The sequence below is a fragment of the Natator depressus genome, chromosome 2 (assembly GCF_965152275.1).
Source record: "Natator depressus isolate rNatDep1 chromosome 2, rNatDep2.hap1, whole genome shotgun sequence".
NCBI classification, from domain to species: Eukaryota; Metazoa; Chordata; order Testudines; family Cheloniidae; genus Natator; species Natator depressus.
This window is the reverse complement of record NC_134235.1, coordinates 51354128-51380975: the sequence shown is the minus strand read 5'-3', so window position 1 is coordinate 51380975 and position 26848 is coordinate 51354128. Positions and strand designations below refer to the sequence as shown.

The 26848-nt window shown below is 43.8% G+C and overlaps 1 protein-coding gene across 5 annotated transcripts in view; it reads right to left on the bottom strand.

Annotated features, from left to right (window-relative positions):
* TPD52 (tumor protein D52) overlaps positions 1-26848 on the bottom strand; it is a 188323-nt gene that overhangs the window by 145717 nt on the left and 15758 nt on the right. Inside the window, exons 1-2 of one of the 5 annotated variants that reach the window (XM_074944195.1) lie at positions 10241-10622; positions 3019-3137 (exon numbers count right to left, since the gene is read on the bottom strand). In XM_074944195.1, the coding sequence (XP_074800296.1) occupies positions 3019-3137; positions 10241-10400 (279 nt within the window). In that variant the 5' untranslated portion in view covers positions 10401-10622. Of the gene's footprint in view, positions 1-3018; positions 3138-10240; positions 10623-26848 lie in introns of those variants that run through there. The other 4 variants (XM_074944196.1, XM_074944199.1, XM_074944197.1 and 1 more) reach the window with 4 other exon arrangements.

The following is a 26848-nucleotide window of genomic DNA, read 5'->3' as shown; positions in this document are numbered from 1 at the left end:
TGGCAGTGGGGAGCACAGGCCACTGGCAGCACAAAGGTGGGCGATCACCCTGCAGCCTCCCCACCGCCGGGACACAGACTCAGCGGTGAGTCTGCACCTGATCTAGACACCACACAAGGCCTGGGCCTGCCCCAGAAACAGCCTGGGGCCCTCTCCCTCTGTGCCAGGTGCACCAGGTGTGAGGCAAGCAGGCTCAACCAGGCAGGATCCAAGTGTGGAGGGGCTCAGTGTGCGGGGGGATCCAGGTGTTAGAGGACTCTGTGGAACAATCTGGGTGCAGGCAGCTCAGTAGGGGGTCTAGGTGTGGTGGGATCTGGATGCACAGAGGCTCGTGGGGGGGGGTTTCCACATGCAATTGACTCTGTATGGGCTTCCAGGTGAAGGTGGTTGGAGTTCAGCGGAGGGATCTCTGTGTGGAGGTCTCAGCAGGGGACTGGGGGGAGTGGAGCTTGGTGGTGTGGGGGTCTGGATGATGGGGGGCTGTAGCCAGACAGCCAGCCCCCCCCCCACTCAGACCGGCATTGCTGGAAACACACGGGAGCCAAAACACCAGGGCACTCCAGCACAGCCTTTGAAGCTGTGAGAAGCACAGGTGTGCTGCGACAATGTGCCTCTGGGAACGTATACAACAATTGGGCTCACAGCAGGCAGAGGCGCTGTGACAGACATGGCTCTTAGCCCCTACTAAAACAGCATGATGCACACACACCAACATCCTAGGTGGGAAAATATTTACCCTGATAAAAGAAGTGTCCAGTAGTCGAAACTTATTGTTTCTCCCTTGCAAGTGTGAACTACTCTTGCGAGAGCTGGCGTCACCCCGACAGACCAGCCCCAATTTGGCATAGAAAGGAGAAAGAGAATAAAGGAGTACAGAGGTATAAGTAGGGGACCTACAGCACCATGATTTTTGAGTGCTTTTCACTATCTATCTGCTGGTCAGATAAGTGACAGCCTCCCAAGGCTTCTGCAGCTAAGAGGGTCCCTGAGCCTTGTCCCTTATTCGTCTTTCCGCGGAATTGAGTGACCGATCCTGGCTTGGCACCGCTGGAATCGAGAGATGCAAGGAGGGTAAGAAGCACCCACACCTGATCTCCTATCTTTAGTGTACACATATTTTGAAATAGAGCTCTATACTTTGTTTTCTTTCTTTGGGATTGTAGCTTCAGTTTTGTAATTTGTTTGTGTGTGTAACATCTCTACATTTAAATAAGTAGGCACTAGCAATTTTGTAACCACATGATTAGAATCTAGTTTAATAAATTTTGGTAACCATTTGTGCATAAGCCTGACTTGTTTCTCTGGTTTACTGTGAAGCAGCCAACACAATTAAAGAACCTCAGCCGTTTTGGCTATAAAGCCTGGCCATTAGGTGAGAGTACTAAGAGCCTAGTGTTGAGTTGTGCCGCCTCCACGGGGCAAACTCTTGGGGCACCTGTCAGTCAATCCTGACTGCCCGCTGCGAAGGAGCTCTGAGCTCTAGCAGTTAAAGTCACGGGTGTGGAGAGGCTCTTAGTGCTGCCATTGGGGCACCTGTCAGTCAGTGTTGACTGCCCGCTGCGAAGGAGCTCTGAGCTCTAGCAGTTAAAGTCACGGGTGATTAGGACCTTGGGGCATCCGTCAGCCTAGCCCGGGCTGCCCGCCGCGAAGGGACAGTGCGTCCTAGCGGTTAAAGTCACGGATGGTATAAACGGGCATAGCTGGCACCTCACCAAACATCCCTGGCCATCGGCTAACAGGGGCTCAGGGTGATGGGGGCTCAGGGTGGGGGTTTGAGTGCAGGGAGCTCAGTGGGGAGTGGTCTGGGTGCAGGGGTGGGGTCTGGAGGCAGGTTGTCTGGGTGCAGGGGGCTCCAGATGCAGGGGTTGAGATTCAGTAGGGTGGGGTTCAGGTATGGAGTGCTAGGTGGGTTCTGGGTGTACAAGGTGAGGCTTGGCAGGGGTGTCTGGGTATGGAAGGTCTGGATGCATGGGGGATCAGCTCCCCATATAGTGACCCCTCTTCCCTGCACCTGAGAAGTGATGGGGGCAGGAAGCAGGGGAGGATACTGAGCTTCCTGCAGCTGGGGGAGGTTTCTGGGGGTGGATCTAACAGCTCCAGCCACTCCTTGAAGGGGAAGAGGAAGTCCCATCCTCTTCCGCCTCCAGCCCAGCCAGGACAAGCAGCTCATCCCAGCTCAGGATAAGAGCCACTGACAGGCGTGTGTCCAGCCCCGCAGTGATTTACCTCTCTGCCAGCTGTTCCAGGTGCCTGAAACAATGCACTTGTGCTGCTAGGGAGTGGTGTGTGACTGCTCTTGCAGCTTCCCTGTCAGAAAGTCATTTTTCTGCAGAGAAGCAAAGAAATCTGCAGGGGACATTAAGTCTGCACATACACCGTGGCACAGAATTCTCTCAGGAGTAAAGCCTTATTTGAGCAGCCTGATTTTTTTCAGGTTACACTGAAGCTAGAGGGTGCTCAAGCAGCTTTAGAAGTAAAAGGCTTTAGGAAACTAGTTCATTTTGGCTCATTTATAAGGTCTGTTTAAAAAAGGTTTACTGAATGTTCACTGCTGGTATGAATTGAGGACAGATTAGTTTCCTTGTTAACCATTAGCAATAAGATGTGCACATCGATAACACTCCAAAAAATAAAAACATGAACAGGGTGGGATGTTTCATTAGTGGATGCTGAAGTTGAAGTGTGAAGGGAAGTGGACAAGCTGTTCAAGCCTGGGAACCTAAAAAACAGACTTAAAGCTATATTTAGGCATCGACTGAAACTGATTAGTTATGTAATGTTGAGCATTTGTAGCTTTAGCTGACTTTAGTGAGATTTGTGAGTACCAGCTTTGAAGAAAAATCAAGGTAGATTAAATGCCTGAAAGTTGGGGACCCAAAGTTTACCACTTTGGTCAGTGCTCTCCAGACTTCTATTTTGACAGCCACTTTAGAGAAGGATCTTATTCAAATTTTGAACTTTCAGAAACCAGCAAGATTTAATTCAGAGAGAGCCACTTGCATACAGATTGTTCTTTACCTTAGCAAGTTCTTTTCTCAGTTCTTCCTGTTCTTCTTCAGAAAGATTTTCTGTCATATTAACAGTAGCAGCAGCAGCATCCTCTCCTACCTCAGGTACTGTGTCTGAGCTCAGCAAACCTGGGAGAGAAAGATTAGTAGAGAACTCTGTGGTAAGAAAAGATGGTACATGTATTGCAGTCTCCAAGGAGACTGCAAGATTTGTTCTTGTGACAAACACTAAAGTGCCAGAGTGTGTACTAAGGAGTACTGAAATCCTTAAGGCAATTGTTTTGGCACTTATATAAGGGCCTCCTAGTTTGACATCAGCATTGAAATCAGCTTCCTTAGTTTGGAAAGCCGTTTCTTATACATGTAGGATGGATAGGAAAAAAAAGAAAGCAGACATTCTTGAATCTCCATTGCCAGTCCCCTGCTGTAGCTGGGGGAAAGTACTGCCTGTCATCCTTTAACATCCAGTCCAAGTTCCCAAAGAAAATACAGGTAGCACCTAGCACTAAGGTGGGATCAGAACAGCCATATTCTCTGTCCTTTGGCCTTCGTAACTGGGGGTTGGGAAAGAAGCCTGGTGCCTTGTTAAATAGACACCAGGTCTACAGCTTTTTGAATACATCTCCTCTACAGGAGAATGAGGAATTTTATACTTAGCTGCCAAGTTGGCCATTCAAAACTAAGTAAGATGGATTCTATTCTCATTAAAAAGAAGTACTTGTGGCACCTTAGAGACTAACCAATTTATTTGAGCATAAGCTTTCGTGAGCTACAGCTCACTTCATCGGATGCATACTGTGGAAAATACAGAAGATGTTTTTATACACACAAACCATGAAAAAATGGGTGTTTATCACTACAAAAGGTTTTCTCTCCCCCCATCCCACTCTCCTGCTGCTAATAGCTTATCTAAAGTGATCACTCTCCTTAGGATCAGTTGGGGAGGGTGGGGAGAATTCCAGCACAAATCCAGGTTATGGCCCACCTTGATTATCATACACATTGTAAGGAGAGTGATCACTTTAGATAAGCTATTAGCAGCAGGAGAGTGGGGTGGGGGGAGAGAAAACCTTTTGTAGTGATAAACACCCATTTTTTCATGGTGTGTGTGTGTATAAAAACATCTTCTGTATTTTCCACAGTATGCATTGGATGAAGTGAGCTGTAGCTCACGAAAGCTTATGCTCAAATAAATTGGTTAGTCTCTAAGGTGCCACAAGTACTCCTTTTCTTTTTGCGAATACAGACTAACATGGCTGTTACTCTGAAATCTATTCTCATTGTAAGTCATTAGAACTCTAGACAGTTCTACCAGTACAACCTCACAGCTTTCAGTGAGATTGCCAATTGTAACTCTAAACATTTATCCTGAAGACCCTTGTTTACTGATGTGCAAGGAGAGCCATCTTGTCCAGAGCTCATGGTTGAATCTGCTGTTCTGATTGTCTTGAGAAACCAATTGAGTGTATTTGATATGGAAATTGAAAGAGTCAGCAAGACAAGCCCTGGGCCTCGTTTTTCAGACCAAAACAGGTTTTAAGTACTGGCATGTACTGTGATCTCCACTAAATGTATGCTTCATAGCATGAGTCTGATTAACAAGTTTTTGGCTTCAACCTTGGTGGACACAGCACTAAAGTGTAAAGCTACTAGATTCCAACCTTAATACTTTCTGATCTACCAGCAATTTGTTCAGTGTTACTGCTCATTAGGCAAGTAATTCTTGCTAAACCATTTATTCTCACTTCTTAATTTGTATTACCAGAGACTCAGGAAACCCTGATCATGGAGCAGGACTCCCTTGAGTTAGGAGCTGTGTAAATAAAACAGTCCCTACACCAGTGAGCTTGCAATGCAAGCACAATAGTACGCGGACAGCAAATAAGGATATTACATCAGAAGAGAATTGGCTTTCTATTTGGAAAACAACAACAAAAAACCCTGCTAAACCTGGAGCATACATCACAAGAAAATAAATAAAGGACATGCCTTACACCTCAAAGGGTCAAAGACAGACCCTTCTGTGATAAGCCAGTGCACCTAATCTATTTTCTAGGAAACAGATCCCAGTGTTTTCATCCATACAACTGTTATGAGGCACTTTCCAGAAACAAACCTGAAATACCCACTTTTACTATAGTGCCAAAAGGTAACACCACCATTTTTACAGCCTCCCCAAAAAGTATGTGAACTACTTGCTCTTGAGCCAAGACTGCCTGAAAACCTTATTCCTGAAGGGATACAAGCAACTGAGTAATGTTTGGAACAGCTTGCTGGATCCAAAGTTTTTTTGTAGTATTCTTTTCTCCAAAGGATAACTGGGGCACATATGAAATATGTTGCCATTTTATGGCTGTAAGGAATTTCTGTACTTAATGCTTTCAGACACCCTATTGAGGGCCAGGAGTGGATACAGGGTCACAGCCAAGATAGCTTGCAGAATCCTAACAGACTTGTCTGGCTTTCATGTGTTAAAATTTAATACAATTAATACTAAATGACACTCAGCTGGAAATAGAGTAGCTCGTCCTATACTTCAGTAATTAACTGACTACTTCAGAACAAGTAGGGGGGGGGAGGAATAGTTCAGTGGTTTGAGCTTTGGCCTGCTAAACCCAGGGTTGTGAGTTCAATCCTTGAGGGGGCCATTTAGGGATATGGGGATTGGTCCTGCTTTGAGCCAGGGGTTGGACTAGACCTCCTGAGGTCCCTTCCAACCCTGATATTCTGATTCTAAGTGCAAAAATAAGTGGAAAGATATGAAACAAAAAATAAAACCAAGTAGAGACTCTGATTTGAGAATTTAGAGCTGGGACACCAGTATATTACAAGTAGGGCTGTCAAGCAATTAAAAAAAAAAAAATCACACTGTTAAATAGAATGCCATTTATTTAAATATTTGTGGATGTTTTCAAATATATTGATTTCAATTACAACAGAATACAAAGTGTACAGTGCTCAATTTATTTTACAAACATTTGGACTGTAAAACAAACTTCAATTTACCTCATTGAAGTACTGTAGTGCAATCTCTTTACATTTGTAAGTTCAACTTTCATGATAAAAAAATAACTGCATTTAATAAAATATAAAACTTTAGAGCCTACAAGTCCACTCAGTCCTACTTCTTGTTCAGCCACTCACCTCAGACAAACAAGCATTCAGTGTTGGAGGATGCGGGGTGGGGGGAAGTAATGATGTGTACAGGAGAAGAATCTGTGAGGGCAGGGGGTGACAACGGGAGGGAGCAAGCAATAACTTGTGCAGGAGGAGGGTGAGGGAGATGTCTTGCGGCTTCTTCTGGAAGGGTGGTTTTTGGTATTGGGCTAGCTCAGTAAAAGGAGGCGAGCTGGGCTCCCTTCAGCTGAGCAAGCCCTTGTTTGCAAGGAAGAGTGATTTTACCTCAGGGACTCATCATACCGCAGGGGAGAAGAGGCTGGTGCAGGGAGGCTGAGCTCGCCAGGCCCATGTCCTCTACAGGGTACCCCCAGAGCAAGCAGCTGGCTAGGGGCAATGGGGCACGACGCAGGGGGGTTGGTCCTGGAAGTGAGGGGCCGGCCGGGAACAATAGGGAACAGGCTGGCTAGGGTGATGCTACGTCCTATTTTGGCCAGGACCGGACCCTTTTTCAGCTCTGTCCTGGCTGTCCTTACTTTTTGCCAAAACTGGGCCTTTGTCCCAGCTGCAAGGCAGAGCAGAGTGTGGTGGCTGCTGCCTGGGGGTCAGCTGAAGGCAGCACTGTCCACCAGCAGGAAAGCGGAGAAATTTGCTGCTGGTGGGCCACAGGCAGCACAGGGCTCAGCCCTGGGGCAGGGGAGGGGCGGGGGGGGGCAGTTCGGGCAAGCCCCTGTTTTTACTTTAAGAAATATGGACACCTGCGGGGGGGGAATTCGTTCAGGATCTCTACTTCTCTGCTGGAGCCAGGATCCAAAAATCACATCTTTCTCTAGCCTCTTCTCTTCCTGCCCTCTGGTGACTGCTTGTGTTACTGTGCCTGACTGGACATAGGTTCTCCGTAGCAGCTGATGCTGCCCTCCCACCCAGAGGGTCTGCGATTAACGCACATTAAAAAAAAAAAATGAACGCACTCATTGTGCTGTGAGTTAATCACATGTGTTAATGGGGATTCATTGACCATCCTAATTACAAGCTGACTGGAACAGTCATCTGGCTTATCTATCCATAAACAGTTTGTGAATTCAGTGCTAAGGAAACATGCCAGATTGTCAGCAACATCTATATATTTGAGGAATAGGGTCAACATGAGCAGCACAATCCTCTTCACAGTACAGCATGCCTCAATCTTCAGCTCTAGACCACCCAGGTCAAAACTGTAGATAGGTTTCCATATGCATTTAGTCCTCAACCTCTGCACCACTTACCAGCAAAGGTGGATTTTGTGATGCCACATTTTCAGGAGACTGGAAATTGCTGCTACTCAGAGTCCTCTTTCCCTATACCTAGTGGGAGTTCGGTTAGTCCTGAAGCCAGGGTTATAAGCAGCCTTCATAGTAGATCTGAACTTCCCAAAAAGCTTAAAAATCATATCCTGCCAGTTGCATGTGGAAAGCTCTCCATCTGAGGTGGGTAGACAATATTGACACATTGCTAGCAAGTGACTGACCGACTCAATTTCATGTCAAAACATAAGTAACAGTTATCACCTAATAAGTTTAAAGGTGGTAAGAAGTCAGCTATCTAATCCCCTTATTTTGCAGAAGGGAAAAGATATTTTCTTTGTTTTATGAGTTCTCCTCCACTGTACATTTGGGATACTGTCAGCTCTTTAGGAGCTAAAGTCTGGACTGAACGGATTTAAGGAGCTACACTCTTTTCATTCTCAGACGCTTGCAAAATAGATAAATGCTAGGATGACTTTTTTCAGAAGTTTAACTAGTTTGATAGCCGCAAGTTGTGTGGGGTAATTTAGTTACCTTTACATAACTAAGGATTGCCAAAATTAATACATTGTCAATTTAGACCTACCTGGTGCTTTTTTCAAAAGAAGTCTTTCAGTGTATGTTAGCTGACTAATTAGCATGGGCCACCTCATGACTTTTGAGGGTTAATTCCAATGACAACATTCCAATTACTAACCCAGTACATGTTAGTCTGGAGAGCAGGAATGGCATCTTCATTGTAGCATCTCAGATTATCAAGTTTTTAAACCCATCTTCTGAGCTGATGTCTTCCTCATTTGAGATCTAAATGGTTTGCAAAATCAAGAGGGAAAGCACTTGGCTTTTAAAAGATGTAATTAGCACTTGCTACACAGTTTGAGAACTGCATCTCCTTAGGAACTTGAGAAATCTTGTTTACAGACTTCCCTGTTCTGCTACTACAAAATGAATTACTATTAGAACCATACACACAAGATATTGATGGTCTCAAAAGTTACCCATTGACCTGAAGTTACGCATGTTCATTCTCTGCCCAAAAAAATTAAGATTTAGGAGTAGTCAATATGATCTGAGCCACTAGTTCTGGGAACAGGAAATGTGGTCCTTGATTACTTGTTCTGTTCATTCCCTCTGAAGCACCTGGCATTGGCCACTATCAGAAGACAGGATACTGGGCTAGATGGACCAGTATGTCCGTTTTTATGTTGAAAGGTTGTAGGTTTCCCAATCATTGTAAATTTGATATTTTCCATGAACTTTGCCCTCAGTGAACAGAAATAGGGATAAGTTAAGTCTGACTAGAGGTGAAATACCATGATAGGCACAACAGTTTAAAGCCCATTAACAGGGGGGAGGGAGGGGGAATGTTTCCATGTACACTAAAGATTTTTCTTAATCTATCTGGCCTGCTAGTGATTTTAAGTTTACTCACATAACTTCTTACAGGCTAACTGGAAGGGATTTTTGCTTTGTGATTGACAAAGGAGAGGCATGAAGTATCTAATTTACAGTCTGCCAAGTCAGTTTCCCCCTGATTTTGCTAGGGAACTCTTGGTCACGTTGAGGATGCGTACCTTGAGTTCCCACATTGATTTAAGGTGAAGATGTTGGGCAGAGTTGTCCTTGTTCCATAGGAGTCACTGGTTTTCATTTTAACTTCAATCTGGGAAGAACTTCTCTGGCTCAACTTTCACTTGTACGTTATTTCACTAATTCTCTAGTCAATCTGGTGAGAAACTACCTCTTCTCCATACTAATACCTTAGGCCTCCTATCTACAGAGGACCAAGTTCCCAAACAGTCTCTTCCATCCCTGTAGTTTAGCTTTAAAACATGCTTTGTTCGGTCCTCAGGGGGAAGGAACCATATTCTTTTGCATTTATTAGCCATTTATCACTTTACAAGCAACTTCCTGTTCACATTGCATTCAGATCTGACCGGAGAACGAGAGCAATGTGTTCACTAGCATAAGGAAGGGTGGGTGGATGGGGCAGGAACAGAAGCAAGAAAATGAGCATAGGAGGGTGCCAGAGGTTGGCAGTTCTCCAACTGGGGAGTACTGTCACAAGTGTTCAAGACAAATTCAAAATGCCAGTCCATCCGTAATTATAAATGTTTAATTTTAGACCAAGGCATCTTCTTTGGCACATGTGGCACTAAAAGCAGTATTCATCTGAACCAGACTCTGCTGGTTGTGTGCCCAAGAAAGTTAGTTTGCAGCTTTTTTTTTTTGGGGGGGGGGGGGGGAATTATGTGGGAATTGTAATTTAAAGACTTTATGGACCTTTGTTAGGTTGGGAAATACTTTGACACAGAACCAAAAGAGTTAATGTCCGATTTCCACCATTTTGGGGCACTGGCAATCTTAAACTGAAGTACATCTTAAGATTTTTTTGATGCAAGATTCACATGAAACTAAGCAATTGTTTAGCTATGTTAAGTATCTCCATCCCGCAAAAATTTTCAGATCACTTATTTTTCCTCAGTCTACTTCAGACCCCAAACAGCTTGTTTACAGCAGGAAGTCAATTTTAGTCAGTCCGTGAAGCATATGTAATGCAGGTCATTCCACAAGACAGCATTTTTTTGTATCCAGTAAGCCTCCCAAGTTGGGAACAGTGGACCAAATTGTCCTCATTTAGAACTGTAACCCTTTCTTTCAATGATGTTGCGAGAATAGGAATTTGGCAGAATTTGGCCCCCACAATGCCAGCCCTTAGATTTCCCAGAATTTGATTGCTCTTGCTGTAGAGGTAATCATTTCTACATAGATTAAAGTAAACTAGTACACTCACCACTCTCCCCTGCAAAAAAATATTAAGGAAAAAGTTACCAGAATTCTTCTGTACAGGTGATCCAGGTGGAGAGATGTTTATACTAGGTGACAGGTAGAGATAGTTTTTGTTAATGCCACTATTGAAATCAAAAGGAGATTTATAATCCTCATTTAGATCTGTATCCCTCCAATCCATCCCAGAAAGTTCAGAATGCATGTTCAGTCCTTAATGTAGATCAACATCCACGGAAGCATTCATTCCGATTTTCAGCGTTGTGCAGCCTCATTCACTTAGTAATCCCAACCATAGGATTTAGATGTTGTACTTTCCCACTCTGCATTTTATTTCCTTTGGACGACTTTAGACGTTCATGTGACTCAAGTGCAGTACACATTTAATAAACTACTTCTGAGCCATGTCGTAGTTGTGGCATAGCAGGTGGTTAAGTTTTTGTAAATCTATAACCTGGGCTGGGTTTTATGGACCGTTCCCTCGGTAAACAAACACTTGCAGCACACTGCATAGGCTTCTGGGATGTCTTCTGCAGAATTGCAGCCAGAATTTTCAATCATTTAAATAAAAAAAAAAAAAAAAAAGTCAGCTGACTGCAGCTGTACCAGGATATCCTTAATCTTCTAGGACACAAAAGGATTACTAGCCATAATCTATTCTATATGCCATCTGTGTAGGACTTTTAATCACAGAAATAAGAAATTGTGCATGGCATCCTGTTGTCTGTGCAACAACTGTTTGTAATTTGTGTGGCTAGCAAAAATAAAAAGTCAAACAAAAGCACTGATTCTATCTAGCAATGTTACAATGCAGCACCCATCTCAGCAGTCTAATATACTTAAAGTGGTATTTGACACCTGAGAAGAGAGTTACCAATATATTCAAGACACTTCCAGATGAGAACCAGGGCAGGGGCCTGCAATGGACAAACTGATTACAGACAGTACAAAAAGTCTAAGTTTCACAAGCTACAGAGGAAATGTTATTCATCTACCCTAGTAACCCATGCACCCGGTGCTTTGGCTAAAGCCTATTTAGTGCTAGTCAGTATATTCCACAAAAATTAGTGGAAAGCAAACTGCAGGTGCTGGCTTTTAGGCAGATTGGCTTGCTCAGGTGATTAGTGAACTACAGGGGACTACAGCCCAAACTCCCAATCTGAAGAGAGAAGGGATGTGGGTCCCTATCTATAGAGAGAAGGCTAGAGGCCCAAGACCTGACTGGGCATTCCTAGAACAGACCATGGAGGAAATCAAAGGAGCAGTTCCCTAGAAACTGATGTCTTGTCAAGTTATCCCATTTTCCCTTCTCCCTACCCATTCAAGAAAAAGGTCCTTGCAACTTACCTCACTCAGGTTTGGGTACTGAATCCTGATCAGGGCCCTTTGTAGAAAGGAACCATAACATAATGAGTGAGTCCAGGCTTGTTAGCTCAATCATCTCCGCTGATTGCAGACCACCTTTAAAGCATTTGATGCCAATTGGAAACCAGTGCAGATTGAGCATCAGAGTAATAAGCTCTCTGCAGGAAATTCTGCTGAAGTGAGCACTGCATAAGTTTCTGTACCTTCCAGGCTGTGCCCCATGTAGAAGCCATTGTGACCTAACCTCTGCATTAGAAAAACAGCTGAGGATCGTGCCACAGAAGTTTCCACCTGGCTGAAAGGTAAAAGTTTTAGTTACAGCATCTACTCAAGTATCCAGGAACAGCTAAGAATTTTAACATTGCAGATGCCCTGTCAAGCATGAGTGTCAATAAGTAACTTCCATTTTCTTTCCTATCATCCAGCCCTTGGAAGTTACAAGCGTTGACCGACTTATCTTTGTTGCGCCTCAGACAGACATACTAATCGCACAAACTGGGTTAGGTGAAATAGAGACTACGGTAGGGTCTCAAGTTTTTGAACAGCTGTCCCAACAGTTTGGTCTTTAAGACAGTACAGGAACAGAGGTTGTTCACAAGCCATGATGAATTCAGATAACATTGTTTGTTTCCATCTACAACGCAAGACCAGACCATAATTTGTCTGTGTTGCTGGGGTATTACTGTATATTTTAAGTGTTCCAACGATGCACATCTCAGTTGAGATCGCAAAGGTGGAAGAGGCAGACTGAAGGATGGCCTTGAAACATTGAGAAACATAGCTTTTGCCTATTACATTTCCCTTGATTTAGTCTAGGTGCCAAAGAAGTACATTGAGATGCATCAAGAGATGTAGGCTCCAATACCACGACAAGTCTTCAGTCATCCTCTTCTCAGATGTTCCTATTCTGACAGTGTTTTACTGGTTTCCTCACAGCCAATAAGGAACTGCTTGACACATGTAAGAGCACCAGAAACCAAGATTTCCTCAATGTGATCACAGCTTCCCAGCCTCCTCCATTATATAAGCTATGAGGAAGATTCCCATGTGAAGCAAGAGACCCTGTTATGAAATGACCTGCCAAAGAGTCATGCACTATATGCCTTTGAATGGCAAGATTGGTTTAGCCTGACCTCTGGCTGAAGCTAGTTTCCCCACTCTGATCACACCACCAGTGCTTAATTTGTGCCATGGCTGAGCCCCAGCACCTCTAGGCTTGGCGGTTCCTAGCCCTGGCACCTCTGTGCTTGCCAAGTCAGTTATGAAAGTTTTTTTTTTTTTTTTTTTTTTTTTTGGAAAGACTTGAGCCCCAGCACCTCTTTCATTACAAATTAAGCACTACACATCACCTCCCATAAGCTGTACCCTTTCCATCTTGCCTTAGCACTATCTGCAGGAGTTGAGGTGGTCACAGTTGATTCAGATTTTAGCTACTTTAGGCCAGTCCATAACAGCTGTTCTACACATTGGAGAATGCTTATGCTCTTGACAGCAAGTAAAAGAAACCACAGACTGAAATTCCATTCTTGTAGTGGCAATATCAGTACAGCTACATTCCCTAGCAGGAAGTTTGAACTACCTCATCTTCCTGTAACCCGTGAGGGCAAGAGTCAAGTTTTGCCAGCTTAGAGCTCAACCCGTTTCGGATACCACCCTGCTACCTTTTCTGTTTCAGAAGTGTTGCTTGTTTAAGCACTACACCCACAAGTTTTAGGACTATTATTTAATTGCTTCTTTACAGGCTGACAAAACTAGGAGCAAGCAGAAGCGATGAAAGGAAGGAGATGGGCATAGGTTTGAGAGAAATAAGGGCAGTAGTTTTCTAGACATACCTGCCCCAGAGACTCATACTGATAGGGCACTGCTTGCTATAATCAGCATTTCAGCTTCTATGAGGTGAACTGCTGTAGAAAACATTTCTACCCTAAAAATGTGAGAGGTGTAGGAGGTCAATAGACTAAGTGCTCAGCCCTTGGTTTACACCATTTTAGATGCTATTTGTGCAAGGGCTGTCAAGAAGGTCAATTACTCAGGACTTAATGCACTTTAGCCAATTACAACCAAGTTTGCCTGAATGTGATGTAAAATGGCTCGGTCAGGCATTAGCATCAAGATTCTTATATGCTACAAGTAATTGGATTGTGATCAGTTAGTGTTCCAAGACTTCTCAGAGTTAGTACTTAGCATGAGGAACAAGGGCTAGTATTTCTCTACATGAATCACAAGTGCAGAGAGCTTTCTATGTGTAGAGAGAGCTGTTAACCAATGTCAAAAAACAGGACATGTATTTGATTAGAGTTGGGCACAGATGTATTTGTTCCTCAGATACCAACTGCTACCTAGTTTCAATTTCACAATGTAGGGCTAATACTAATTGGCAATGATCATGTGACAAGTGTTGCCATCTTATTAACTGCTTTCTCAAATGGGAAAGGCTAAGAAAGCATGTTTGCCTACATTTCAATAAGGCTGTCTGATCTACACTATCGCAGATTGCATTTATGAATGAATCAGCTGTATGTTTTTCATATAGTCCTAACACATATAATGGTTATTAATTCAGTCTCTCCCCCTCTACCTTGTAGTAAGTGCATTTTTTTCAGGAAGCTCGATTAGAGAAACTGAGTTCCAGTTGTCCGTAGCCTTGATTTGAATTGTTTGCACAGCAAAAAGCACATCTTCAGTGGAGACAGCCTTAGAATCTGAAGCACACATCAGCAATATCTATTTCTTTGGTCTTCCACACTAAAAAGTCAGAAAGTGAAAGAGTTGGGTAGGAGCTCCATATTGCCTGAAGAGTGACTGGGATACTAGTGGTTTACCCTGTAACTAGGTAGACATTAAGTTCTATCATTAGAGCTTTGGAACAGGGTGCATTACTTGGACAGAGCCTGGTGCTGCGCAGGACATGTAATAGAAATTCCATGGACATTTCTTTCTTGAGGTCTTTTGGTGCTTTTAAGGCCACACTCCAGAATTAGCACTAAAAAAAAAGCTAAGTCCCCTGCCAGCCAGCTATCACTTTCCTGGACTGAATGATCATTGTCACATAACTTCGTAGGCCAGAACCATATTCCATTTATTTGAACTGGCAGGGTAGTGCTGTCATGCTAAAAGGGTTCTTACATGGCCATCACTTTGCCAATTTATGTTGCGATTAGCTTTAGACTGTGACCTGAACTGGGGGATTACCTTACTAGGCCATTCTGAATTTAGTCAATACTTGCCCAACTAGTGCCTTTTAAACCTACACCCTTCAACCAAGTCAGTGTTCCCATACCCCTTAGATGCCTTACCCCAATAAAACTGAAGTGGGGTATACACCATCTAAACCTTAAAGCCACTTACTGCATAACCGTAGATAAGCAATCCAAGCGATAAACCTAAACTGATAAACCCTCAAAGATCAAAGACTAAGTCAGCTAATGCAGCTTTAAGGTTCTGGATCAGTTTAAAAAAAAACGTTGCTAGAAAACAGGGTTTTCAGGTTGGGAAAAAGCAGTGCAACAGGGCAAGATGATATGTAATGTCCAGGTTTGGTTTTTAAAATGGTCCTGTTGCACTGCTGTTCCCCACCCTTCCCATTCCAACACACAGGATTCTAGTGGAGGAAGCCAGCAATTCAGCTTTTGAAATCACACTGTTAGAATCATAATGGATAACTGGAGTCTGTTCATTTAAGACCAAAGGAAGATATTACCAGAAGCCACTTTCCATTGTTGTCTAAGTTCTCCCCTCCCCTGCCCTCCCCTCCCCCCTAGTTTAAAAGACACTGAACACACACAACCACAAATCACAAAGAGACACAGCCTCTTTGCAAACAGAGCACCATCCAGGTCATTGGCTAGCTAGGTGCTTAAGGTGGTCTGGTTTGATATGCCAAATGATGGGCATAACTGCAATCTTGTGCGCCAAAAGCATTGGTGACATGACATGTGATTGCGGGCCACATAGCAGCATTCTTTGGCACACGCACTTTGGAATTTGTTGGTCTTCCATATCAGGAAAGCCACCGAAATCAAACCAGGGCTGATCAAAGCCAAACCAGCAATTGCCTCAGAAATCCTAACTTCTTATCTTCGCTGCTCCATATCAAGTTGCAGGGTAACGAAAAACAAAAGTAAAAAAAGTCAATCTGGTGTTCTTCAGCCTGCCTCAGTGCTCATATTTTGCTTCTGTGCAACAGTTTAACTGTGGTTCTACAGATCTGCAGCTTTATAGCAAGCTCGATGACATGACATCCCTGGAGATCATTGAAAGGCCTCACAGCAGCAGCTACTGCTATACAAATGTCCACATCCTTCAAGCATCCTCCACTAACACTACCCAAACGTACATGACAGTTGCCATCTGGACAGCTTAATGACAGAAACCAGGGACTTCGTTTTAGCCTATTTAATAATCAGATCAGTGCTCATGGCTTCTTGCCCAACCAAGTCAGCCATCAGCTACAGTAATTTCAAACTAAGCCCAACAAAAGGTCACCAGCATATTTGAGAATTTACAGCAGAATAGTGCTGAGCTTAACACCAGCAGCTGCCTTCTTAAACTTGTTAGCCAATCAACACGGATACTGAACAATGAGGGTGACAAAACTGCCTTCCCACATTCCTGTGGCAATACACACCATGGTTTCCTATCTGCCATTGACTTGAATGCAGCTTTGTTCCAATATAGTTCTTCTAGCAGGTGACCATCTTCCCTGTGATGCTGAGCCACCTTATCAGCTCCCACAAACTTGTTCAATGTATTGAATCAAAGGCCACATGTAAGTGCAGCACCCTGCTTACTAAAATTCAGACATCCTCAAAAGGCAGTCTCAAGGTAGAGATCTCACGGACAATGGAATAACTAGGTCTAATGTTGCCCCAAGTATCCTGGTCTTTTTCAAAGTGCATTGTTCATTTGAGACATTAACAGAAGTGAAAACTTCCCCTGGGTCTATAGCTGCTACCTTCAAAAACTGAATAGCCCCTTTCTTCCAGTCAGAAGGGAATGGTTTTTATACACCAGCTAGGAGTTTTCCAGACTATGCAGCCACAGTACAACAATTCTCATGTGTCTGTAGCAACTCAGGGGTAGTGTAACCAACCCCCGGTGTCTTCCCCAACTTCAGCTTATGGACTATTTGGATCTCAGAGAAAAAAGTGGTTCCACCTTTACTTCCTGCTCCTCAAGTGGAAGAGGGACTGCCGGGACAGACAGTTGGAAAGAGCATTTCAAAATGCACTTTCCATCAGTGGAACTGATCTGCAGACTCTGGGTGATATGGTCATCCTGATCCTTTCCTCTACAAGCTGGTGCCCAAAAACACTGCTAAGTTGAATAAAAGGGTGCAGAGATCATACCTGACAGCACCCTATTCTACACCGGCTGCCTGAGTCAACAAGGATTTACACACACACACTCCCCATGAAGTTCTGAAATCAAATCCATTCAGCCTTTCCTTTTGTGCTTGTCAAATGTGTCTTTAAAGACTCATTGTAGCCTCACTTTTTTCTTAGTTCCAAAGATCCACTGAGGAAGTTTGAACGCTTGAGGCCCCTGCACTGATCCGGCTGCAGTCAGCACTGAAAACTAGAATCTGTGTGCTTAGATGACAGAGGAAGTGGCCTTTGATGTTTTTAAGCCATTGTGACAAGGCACCTCTTTTCTCTCACCAGACTTAGCATTTCCCCCTCTGTTGCTGGCAGGCCTAGAGTAATCAGCCCCACTCTGGCAGGGTTTGCCTTCTCCCTTCTGTGCTCCCTTGGTTGCATTTTCAGAGTCAGCCTAAGGGGTGATCCTCTACCAAACAAAAAGGAAACAGTCTCATACAAAAACCCAGGGGGGTATCTTTCGCTGCCCCCCTTGTGTCATCCAGTTGGTTGCCCTGGGGCAGGGGTGGCCAACCTGAGCCTGAGAAGGAGCCAGAATTTACCAATGTCAGCAACCTCCACATCAGCGCCCCCACCTGCTCCCAGCACCTCCCGCCCACTAGTGGCTGATCAGCGCCTCACCCTCCCTCCCCACACCTCCCAATCAGCTGTTCCGTGGCATGCAGGAGGCTCGTGGGGGGGGGGGGGGGCGAGGGCATGGCAGGATCAGGGGAGGGGGCAGGAAGGGGTGGAGTGGGGGTAGGGCCAGGGCCTGTGGCAGAGCCAGGGGTTGAGCAGTGAGCACCCCCCGGCACATTGGAAAGTTGGCACCTGTAGCTCCAGCCCCAGAGTCGGTGCCTGGTACAAGGAGCCGCATATTAACTTCTGAAGAGCCACATGTGGTTCCAGAGCCACAGATTGGCCACCCCCACCCTGATGTGTCAGTCCTTCCCCTAGCAGGCCCTCAGATTTGGCTGTTTCCCCTACGCTAAGGACATAGCCTCGCAGCCTGGAACAGCCTATTTCCCCGCTGCCACTCGCCTGGCAGCAGCTTGGCTCTCTGGCTCTTGCTCTCCCAAGAGGAGGGGTTTTTAAAGACATCAGGCAGTCCTTAATTGGATTCAGGTGTCCCTAACTGACCCCCTTCTCAGCTTGGAGGAAAAAGGGCCTTTAACATTCTAGGACTAATATATCCGCCTTCCAGGACCCTCTTGCAATCATCTGGCCTGACTGTCACACCATTCAAGACAGAAAGCCATCTGACAGCTGGGTTGTAATAAAGAGCTTTTGGTTGAATTGGACTATTTCAGCCCATCATCTGTCTTCAAAACTGGAGGTGCACTTTTGACAGCAGAAGCGTCAAGTTCACCACCTTTGAACTTGAACATCTATTGCTGGTGGTCAGTGGTGCTGAAGACATCAGCCATAGCAAAACCATCTGGGCGGTCTCAGATCTGCTTGTGAATGAGTGACAAGAGCAAATCAATGATCACCACGTGTTGGGCAGCCAGTGCCTGGTTCCTGTTTGTCTGCCAGAGACATGCAATATTTGGTACTGCCCAGGTGTCATTATCCTTTCCTACCTATGCATTAAAGTTTCCCAGGATCACAATAGTTCTTGGAGTTTCTTAAAGAACTGACTGCAGTTGCTGGTAAAAAGTGATCTCCAGTTGCATCACTGGCCTGGGCAGGACCCATACTGCAATGATGGAAAGATGCCCACAGCTGGTATCGACATGGATACTGATAAGTAGTTCATCAATCACCTGCCAGCCTTGCAATGCCTATCAGGCACCGGGTTAAGCTATAACAGCCTACCCCTGCTGGAGCAACGTGTCAGGGCAGCGTGAGAACAAAGTATAGTCTTCAAGTTTTTCATTGCTTAGTGTCCACTGCAACTCAGATAAAAGGCAGATATCAAGCATTCAGATTTTTCAATTGCTTGATGAAGAGTGCTTTCACTGTTTTGGATGGGCTTCCAGTACCATTCTATGTTTGGCACTAACACGTAGGATATACCTGAATGACCCTTTTGCAAGATTTCACTGGTCATTTTTACCTCAGTGGCAGAGAAACTCGGCCATTTCAGCTACAAGGACAACTAAACCAGTTTGTTGCAAGTGGTCAGCTTCAACACCCACAAAACAACATGAATAATCTTTATACTAAGTAGTCTTGTGAGGTAGTATCTGAAAAAAAACAAACTCAGTTTGCTGGTCAATATTGTCTTGATAAAATGTGTGCCAAAGTTGTATGTGGAGTTATAAGATTTCCCTGTATAGTGTTAACACCACATTCCAAACCACAGTAGAAGTTGACAAACGGGTCTGTCAAACAAAGGAATGGGTTCTGTGCTTAATTTGCATTTAAGCAGTAAAAAACAGTCACCAAATAGGAAAGGTAGACAAACTTCAGACAGCTGAGGAAAAGCAGCAGGGAACAGCCTTCTCCATAGACTGTCTCCAAAATCTCAGCTGGAAACATTTTCCAAGAGGAGGACTGACACCATAAAAAGGAGGGACAAACACCCCAAGGCACCTCTCCTCTGTCCATTGATTCACTGCACCAGAAGGGACAAAAGAAGCGGCCACTGAACTGGAAAAGGGGTTCTGGTCTAAGAAGTTTGGTCAGCTTTCACTGAGAGACTGCTCAGAGCATGTGGTAAGAAAAATTTAGAGCAAAGTTAACAGTTTGTTACATCAGGCACCAGTTGCATTTACAATAAAAATAAAGGTACTATATTTCTCACTTTTATGCGTCATTAGTTGTACTCAATCTTTGTAGTTAATAAACTTGTTTTATCGAATCCAGTTTGTTTAAATGGAAGTGTCTGTGAAACTCTATTGGGGTAGCAAGGTGTGTACACATTACTTTTATCAAAGAAATATGGACTTTATATGAATTTGTGTTGTCTAGGAGAGGGCTGGGCAATACAAAACATACATTTCTAGGGGAAGTCAGACAGAGCATGTTGGAGTCACCATGCAATATAAACCAAGGCTGGCAAGAGCCAAGGTATGGCTGGACGGCCGCAGCACACAGACACACCTGGGGGTGGCTTACATGCTGGAAGCTGTGAGCAGTTCAGACTGGAGGCTACAGCAGTAAAACATTGTAAAGGGCACTCCAGGTTACAGGGCATGAGTGACAGCTATAATTTAGTCCAGATTGTACCCAAGTATGTCACACAACCTCAGGTAAGTTTTATGCAATTGATGCGTCAACAAGTGACCCATTTAGACCTGCCATATCTAGTCATTTCAGCTGCTCTTCCTTGGACTGGTTATCTCAAAATATAACCAAAGTTGGACACAATGCTCCAGATGAGGATGTGTCCTGGTTCTCTTTAGTGCACTCAAGCATTCCGTTTGCCTAACCCTTACAGCTATGTACTAATCTTGTCTCAAGTCTTTCCTCAGAGGACGATTATGTACACTGCTCTCCTCAGCTAAACCCACGTCCTTCAATGCAACATGCCAAAAACTTCCTTCATTGGTTCTCAGAGCTCTTTGCCAAATCACTAAGGACCCTGAATCCAAGGTATAGGACTTAACTTGTTGGCTTTCATCAAGAATATTTAATGCTGTTCCAAGTTGGATCTTGGATAGTGCTCCTGAGGTAGCACTTACAATGCTATCTGAAGTGATTGTACTAGTTTCATGGTAGATACACCAAAGTTAGTCACTTGAGGGGACCTAAAATAGTACTGAATCTCTTAGATGTGCCAGTAACCATAACTTGAAGCCTGAACTGATAAAGTATTGCTAAAGTGCTGATCTTTGCTAATTTAAGCCAGCTCATCCCATGGGAATGTCAACAAGTTTTGTTTGCTTGTTTAAAAGGCCTAGATTTTTATAGCCACAGAGCTGGAGTACAAGGAATATTAAAAAGGAACTGGCGCTCAGAAACTTCTGCTAGTAGTATGGTAATGCATAATTTGTTGCAAGTAATGACAGGAGAGCAAAAGCCAGCTAACATATGAACCATATAGCAAGGCTGTTACTAAACAGGTAAAGACAGTTGAGCTGGTCATAGTTTTCTGGATTTCAAAGCCCTGGTCTACACTATGGAGTTAGGTCAACATAAGGCATCTTACGTCAACCTAATCATGTTGTGTACACACTACTGCTTTGCCCCCGCCAATGTAAGTGACCTATAGACATAAGCAGCCCTACACCTCTTGTGGAGATGGAATTATGTTGGTATAGCTAGGCAGTACCGTGTCTGTGTATACACTGCAGGTTACTTACATCGGGGAGCAGAGAGTTGCAGAGCCGAGAGCCCAGGTTCTCAGTGTCCCCAACACTACCCCCTTAAGTTGGTGGAAGCACTCCTGGTGAGGATGTGCACCATTGGCAGAAGGGTAACATGGACCTAACATAGGGCACCTTAAGTTTGTAGTCGACACATGCCCAAAATCTGAAGCTAATGAAAGTTAAGCCAGAGAACAAAAATTAATGTTTTTCACAACAAGCTCTACTAGGCAACATTAGTGTCCTTGAACAGCTAGTTAGCCTACTGTGGTTAATTATGGAAGGAGGCATATACGGGAATACAACATTAAGTGATTTTACACCATGACCGATCACCTTTGAGTAGTGCTCAAGTTACTTTAAGAACTTGAACAGAGTATACAATAGATATGTTGGTAGAAAGATCCAATTTTTTGAAGTAGTAACTTGGTTTAGAAGTCACCACATCCAGTTAAGACACTAATGTTTTTAGAGTTTGAGCAGACTGTCCCCTTATGCCTTTTTATGAAGTTCTTTAAATGGTGATAGTGTAACTGCCAGGTCTGAAATCCCAAAGGGAAAAGGACTCTGCACTACTTGTACCTGTGGTACAAACAAGAACTTGCTCATACAAGTTGGAGAGTTGAGCTCCAATTTTGGGCTTAGTTTCCTCTAAGGGACTGAGCACCTCCATATTCTCTGTGCAGATTCTGTCCATTGCACTAGTGCAGCTACATCAGTAGCCTGCTTGACAGCTAAGCAACTATCTTAATTTCAAGCAGGGTTGGGAGGCACTAAGGGGATTGCATCCATGCAGCTATGTGAGGGGCTAGGAATAGGGAGAAGCTTGTTTATTAGATGGTATTAATCTGTACTTGTTCGTTCTAAGGTACTCAAGCAGAGTAAGTTCCAAACACCCTCTCTCCACTACTACTTTTTTCTCTTGTGGACAAGGCCTAGTTTGGTGCATTTGATATGAGAATTTTGCAGCTTCACCCAAAGAACAGTGTAAAGCCAGCTGAAACTTACTGGTTCTGGGCACCTGAATTCTTCTCCACCCAGACCTAAAGAAATCCATTTTTGATCCTAGGTACTAGTAATTCACAGTGAAGTCCCCTGTTGTAGGCAGAAGAATTAGACTGTCACATTTCTTTATTCTGCCAGAGCCAACATCTAACCTTCTGGAGGCTCCTTTACCACTACTGACAGCAGCATCCAGTGCCTTCTACCACCTCCCCTTACATAAGAGGTGCAAGAAACGTGTCCCTCAGCAAATGGGGAATTGTTAACATCAAAAAACTGAGAAACACTGCTCTAGTGCAACCTTTGATACCTTGCTGCCTTCCTAAACTGTGTCAGGCAGATCTCAGGAACCAGCAATGGTCCATAGATGGGTCATTGAGAAACGCTGCACTAGAGGAATAAGGGACTGATCAGGGATTTTAAGAACAGCTGACTGCCTATTCCACTATTCAGGGTGACCAGATGTCCTGACTTTATAGGGACAGTCCTGACATTTGAGGCTGTCTTATAAGGGGGCCTGTTACCTCCCACCCCCATTTTTCACACTTGCTATCTGGTCACCCAACTCATATTTGAATTAAATATTTAGATTTGCACTGAACAAATAGTATTAAGTGCAGTGTGAAGGTTAAACGTGACAAAGTTAAAAGCATTAATAAGCAGCCTAGGTATTGAAATAAGTAGTTGAGCTCCCCCTAATGGCGTTCTGTAGAAATAGAAAGCGATAGTATATTATGCACTGGGGAAAAAAATTGGGAAAGCAAGTTAGACTGGCCTTGTTTACATCTCACTAATCTGCTCCTTGAGGAAACCTGAAGTTACATTGTTACAGTGGTTAGATTAGTTAGAAGTTAATAGCCTTTTTTTTTAAATTATTAATACAAGTCTATGTTCTCCTAGCAGTTTGAGTGTACTCAAATTATTCCCAATCCCTATGAGTTATGCCTGATCTGCCAGTAGCACAATTGTCTAAGGATCAGTTGGATCTTAAGTTTAGTGTATTCAGACACTACTGATATCAACTCTGCTGTAAACAAGTCTATTTATCAGGCTTATTATACAGGTAGGTCCATGTCATGCAGGGACTTTATAGAGGAGTATCTGTTTAGTTTTGCCCTTTGAAATTATGTATGGATGCCATTAAGCCGTTAACCCACTCCCATTAACTCTGTACTAGCTATTTGTTTTGAGAACTGTGGGCTTCTACATGTACTCCTCCCCTCTGTTTTGGGGGGGGACAGTCCTGGTTCCACCCTGACTTCTCAGGGTTGGGTGGCTCTTTAGCCTAGGAGGAGGGTATAATAGGCCTGGGGAGGCTAAGCTTCCCCTGTGGCACAACTACCGACCCGCTGCCTTTCAGAGCATGGACACCTGGGCCGTGGTGGCCCCACCTGTGCCACCTCTTCCCATCTTTGGCTCCACCCCTTCACTCAGGCCCCCATCACCCACCCCTGGCCAAGTCAGTCTTTTCCTCCACCCCCCTCCCCAGCCAGGCCCCCACTTCCCTCCCCCACGTCCCTCCTCCTGGTAAACGGCAGGCAGCAATTGGGGTACCTGGTGGCAGCAAATGCTCCCCCCAAATGTTTGTACTTGTTCAAGTCAGGAGAGGGGAAGTGGTCAGCTCAGGGGAGGGGTTACAAGCTATGGTGTACAACAAATAGAATGTAGGTTCTAGTCCTAAGGACACTAGTCACTTAAAATTCAGCTAGCTTTAAAGATTCCAAAGGTTCAAATGTTTCTTTCTAAAAAGAACATTTCTAGATTTTAGTAGCCAAATAGTTACATGTACATAGAGACTCTGCTTCATGTTCATCAAGAGCACATCTGTAGAAGATTTCTAGTACAGGTAAATTGAATATGGAACCAAAATACAGCAAGCTTAGCCATCCAGTATAGAAATAAGGTATTTCTGTAGTAGTTCAAGCAGTGTACAATAACCATGCTCACACCAAGCATCAAGACTTGGTGTTACTTATTTTCTTCTCTTCAAGGCCATGACCAGCTAAATTCAAGGTTGCAGTGTCACAGCACTGTCAACTGGGACTTCGGTCATATCTTAAGCTATTGCATAAGAAGTTTGCCTTACTGAAGGGCTATAGTAACAAATGATTGCAGGGAAGATGTTGCATACCAAACTGACAGTTTAGAACTGCTACCTAACACCTTTGCTCCCTTAGCTTATCAACAGCAAACTGCAGATTGTTATGAAGTTGTCCCATGCCATTTTGAATTGGATCTTTAGTTACAGAAGAAGATTATTAGTGAACACTTTACTCAGTGGTATGACTGGAGCGAGTGCACGTACACACACAGAGGACACTCTCTCAAATAATGGCTCTATTATTCCTAACCATTAACACAAGGTATTCGCTCCCCTGCTTGGATAAAAAAAAGTTTAGTATTTAGCCAGACATCTTTCAGACAGCTTGAAAGGTAAAAAGACATTGATTTCATTGGCAACTTGATGTTAATGTGGTAGCTTGCAAGAAGATGGACTAAGGATAGTCACAGCTTAGACACAGAATTAGATTTTTTTAACAAAGTAGAATGTGTTTATCATCCCCTGACCAGTCTGCTTATGTTGTATTATAACCCTTCCCCACCACGTGTGTTGGGGCAGGGCTCATCTTCCCTTGTGTAACTAGCTCATTTTGGGGCTATTGCAATACTAGTACACAGTATTGTCTGATGAACTTTCAAAAGGTTTGACCAGTTTCCCCATTTGTTAGTTTCCTCCTGCATCATTCACGATGTGTGTGCACACAAAACTGGAGACTGCAAGAAAGGCTGATGCAGACGGACACCAGACACTCTGCTTGTTAGTTTGGTTTTGAAATCTTGACCTTCAATAATCCAGTATTTGACAATATAGTAAGAGCACCTGATGGGTTTGGTTCTATTTGTTGTAGTTTGACTGCAAAGCTACTAATCCACTTGTTCCACCACATGGTATAGCAGAGTAGTAACATAGGTAGGACTAAAGTTGTAGATGCTGCATACTAGCAGCTATTAGCTCATATGTAGAAGACTGGGATGATTAGTATCTATGACTGTCTTGATTCATTCATGTGACAGCAATCTCTTTGTAGGCTAACCAATTCACTTAATTATCTGTCTTGAAATAACTGCAAATGTCTAGTCATAGTAAGACTTGTTAATGTTTAATGCTGCTTGAGTTCACTGCATCCCGGCATCCTCCTTTGGAAGATTCTGGAATACTGGGTAGAGCAGAGGTTTGGTCTTTAGTTAAGGTACTACAAGAACTCAGATCTGCATTCTATTCCAGCTATACCACAGACTTCCTGTGCAAGCTCGGGCAACTGAATAAAAAGAATTATACTTGTCCTCTTCTTGTGAGGAAAGCAAGTATATTGCCCTTTATGAGACGCAAAGATACAAGAGTGATGGGGTTCATGTAAAAACCTAGAGAGTTTTCTACATGCTCAAGTTATTTTCATCATATCTGAACACTACAAGCTGGACTGGGGTCAGAGTGGAAGGGTGCTAAAGAGCCACGTTTTCTGGTTTAGTCACAACCAGAATATTTGGCCTGTAGATCTTTACTACACAAAGTAGGAATACATTCTTATTTTCCAACATTGAGACATCTGCAATAAAGCTGGTCAAAAAATTCCAACTTTTGAGGTCTTCCATAAAAAAAAAAAGACAATGTTCATTCCACTTCTTAGCCAACTCTAGACCACAGGCTTCAGTCATTAACTGCTTTCTTGTTTGGCTATTCAGTATGCCCTCAAGAATCTGCTTTCTGCCACCCACAGTTGGAGACCCCTAAATATTAGTTGAAATTGTGGCAAGTGGACACATTGCAGTATTTCTTTAAGTGAGGCCATCACATCTAGGAGACCTGCGCAAATTGTTTCCTCTTTAAGAGACCCCTTCTGCTAGATGGCATCTAGGCAGGCTCAGTGAAGCCAATTCTTCCCGTTTATCTTAGTGTCTGTTCTCCTCTAGGGCTTGGATTATCTGTATCATGCACTACTTTGTTTCAGATGGGGCCCTGAGCTGTATATAGTCACCTCTTGTCCAAGGCCTGCTACCAGTACCACAAAAGCCTATGAGCATTCAGGGTGCTGTGGCAAGTGTGACTTCTTGTTGCTACACGTAGGTGATGACAAAGCAATCTAGGTGTGAATTTGCCTCCTTTAAGTTTATGGAAGATAAAAGTTCCAAGATAGAGCTGCCAGAACAGAGTCCTTAACTTCTTGCAAACCATGGTTAGTTAGGAATCTGTTCAGATGTTTTAGCCTTAGTATTGCTCTGATCCCTCCCAACCATTTGGTAACCAGGAGTAGTATTGACATGCTTGTCTTTTCCATTTGTGGGACTTCAGTCACTCCGGTCTGATGGCAAGTTGTTTCTCTCATCTACCCTCATCAGCAGGTTTATACTGGGAATTATCTAGTAAGGTTTATATTTCACAGGGAAACTGGTCAGGTGAATTTTAAAGTGTTTAAGTGAAAGGCAAATGGACAATCACATGTAAAAGCTGGCATTAATGGAACAATGCAGAGACAATTATGCAAAACCTGGAAGGACAGACCTTGAACTTGATGCAGTGAACATGGAAACCAGTGGGGAGATTCAGAAAGCAGGTGGCATGGCCAAGAGATCTAGTACTATTTTCTGTGGATTGAAGAATGGCAACATGGATGTCA